The 1,678-nt window shown below is 30.3% G+C and overlaps 2 protein-coding genes and 1 long non-coding RNA gene across 4 annotated transcripts in view; 2 read left to right on the top strand and 1 right to left on the bottom strand.

Moving 5' to 3' along the window:
* LOC100574055 overlaps positions 1 to 1,678 on the top strand; it is a 158,945-nt gene that overhangs the window by 13,427 nt on the left and 143,840 nt on the right. The window lies entirely within an intron of this gene.
* Positions 1 to 1,678, bottom strand: part of LOC100571458 — a 55,604-nt gene that overhangs the window by 53,584 nt on the left and 342 nt on the right. The window lies entirely within an intron of this gene.
* Positions 49 to 1,556, top strand: LOC100161097 (kelch-like protein 2). Its single transcript, XM_001951335.5, has 4 exons — positions 49 to 361; positions 455 to 595; positions 984 to 1,233; positions 1,325 to 1,556. The coding sequence occupies exons 1-4, from the start codon at positions 155 to 157 to the stop codon at positions 1,510 to 1,512; spliced, it is 786 nt and encodes a 261-aa protein (XP_001951370.3). The 5' UTR covers positions 49 to 154; the 3' UTR covers positions 1,513 to 1,556.

Here is a 1,678-nt window from a genome sequence, read left to right as displayed (position 1 = left end):
ATACCTTTATAATTTATTTCTCATTCCAATATATTTAACGATTTAATTATAACAGATTATTTTAGTTGGTGGTGGAAAAGGGATCAATGTCAAAATATTAGATAGTACAGAATGGTATGACCCAAAAATCAACCAATGGCAGACTGGACCAAAAATGATTGCACCACGTTACGCCGGTGGTCTAGCTGTAGTAAATGATAATTTTGTGTTATGTTTGGGTGGTAGAAATTCCGAATCAACTTTACAATCAGTTGATGGGATAGATTTATATTCAGATTCACCTCATTGGAGACCAACCTATGACATGTTAATTAAACGATGGGCGTTTGCAGTTGGCGTGATAAATAATTATATTTATGTTGTAAGTTAAATTCAAATAGTACGTAACACTTTATTAGTAATTTCTGTTATAATGTAGGTACTAAAATAACATAAATTATAATATAAATTCAAGGTTGGCGGTCATGATGGAAATAGTTTTTTAAACAGTGCAGAAGTTTTTAACTGCAGAACTCGAGAATGGCATACAATATCTAATATGTCTACTAAACGAGCTGGTCATGGGCTTGGAGTACTGAATAATCTTTTATATGCGGTAACATTTTTATTACTTTATGATTTTAAATTTGTTATAGGTACATTTGTTATAATTGTAATCAGAATAAATAAAGACCCCAGAGAAAAATCAGGGAATCCACTAAATAAAAAATATAACTTAAAATTATAAATTAACATTTTAATGATATACTAATTCAAATATTTGTTTAAATACCGTCTTAGTCCGATTTTAAATTTCTTATAATTGTTAAATTTATACAATATTAAATTTGATATAGTATATTAACTATTAATAAATATTTGAGTTCATAAATATGTATTCAATCACTGTCATTAAAAAATGCTTAATATTGTACTGCGTAGATTTTAAAATAAGGGATTTTTAATCTACAAGCTGTTTTAATTGAAATGTGTATTCTGTATAGGTAGGAGGTAATGATTCAGAGCAAAGATTAAGCTCCGTCGAATGTTATCATCCCAGTCTAAATAAATGGACACCAATTGCAGACATGTGTGTACGCCGCAGTGCAGTGGGTGTTGGAGTTTTAGATGATGTACTGTATGCTGTAGGTGGTTGGGATGAACATCGGGTTTGGAGTAGTGTTGAAGCATACAGTCCAAGTACAGGAGTTTGGTCTACAATTCCGGACATGCATTTGAGTCGACGTGGTGCTGGTATAACTACTCATTTAATGTATCTTAACTATTGTTGTATGAAACATACTTTTTTAAATATATTTAATTTAAGTTTAACTTCTCAATATAGGTGTAGCTGTATTAGATGGATTATTGTATGTCATTGGTGGTCAAGGAGGAGCTTCCACTTTAGATTCTGTAGAATCTTACAACCCTAAAACTAATAAATGGACCATGATCACAGCTACAATGAATGTTGCTAGGTCATTTGCAGGAGCTGTAGCCATTGATGTTCCACGATATTTTAAAACTTGTTAGCATTCATATTTTTTTTGATTCAATATATTACTTCTATCCCATATTGTAAATAATATCTTTATTATTTTTCTATTAATTTAAAGTTTTTGATTGTTTTATGAAAAGGTTTTTTGTACCTACACTATAAATAGATGGCCAATGATAGCCACCATAATTCGATGGTAAA

This window comes from Acyrthosiphon pisum, chromosome A2 (assembly GCF_005508785.2).
Source record: "Acyrthosiphon pisum isolate AL4f chromosome A2, pea_aphid_22Mar2018_4r6ur, whole genome shotgun sequence".
Taxonomy (NCBI): Eukaryota; Metazoa; Arthropoda; class Insecta; order Hemiptera; family Aphididae; genus Acyrthosiphon; species Acyrthosiphon pisum.
The sequence above is the reverse complement of the archived record's forward strand: the minus strand, read 5'-3'. Positions and strand labels throughout refer to the sequence as shown.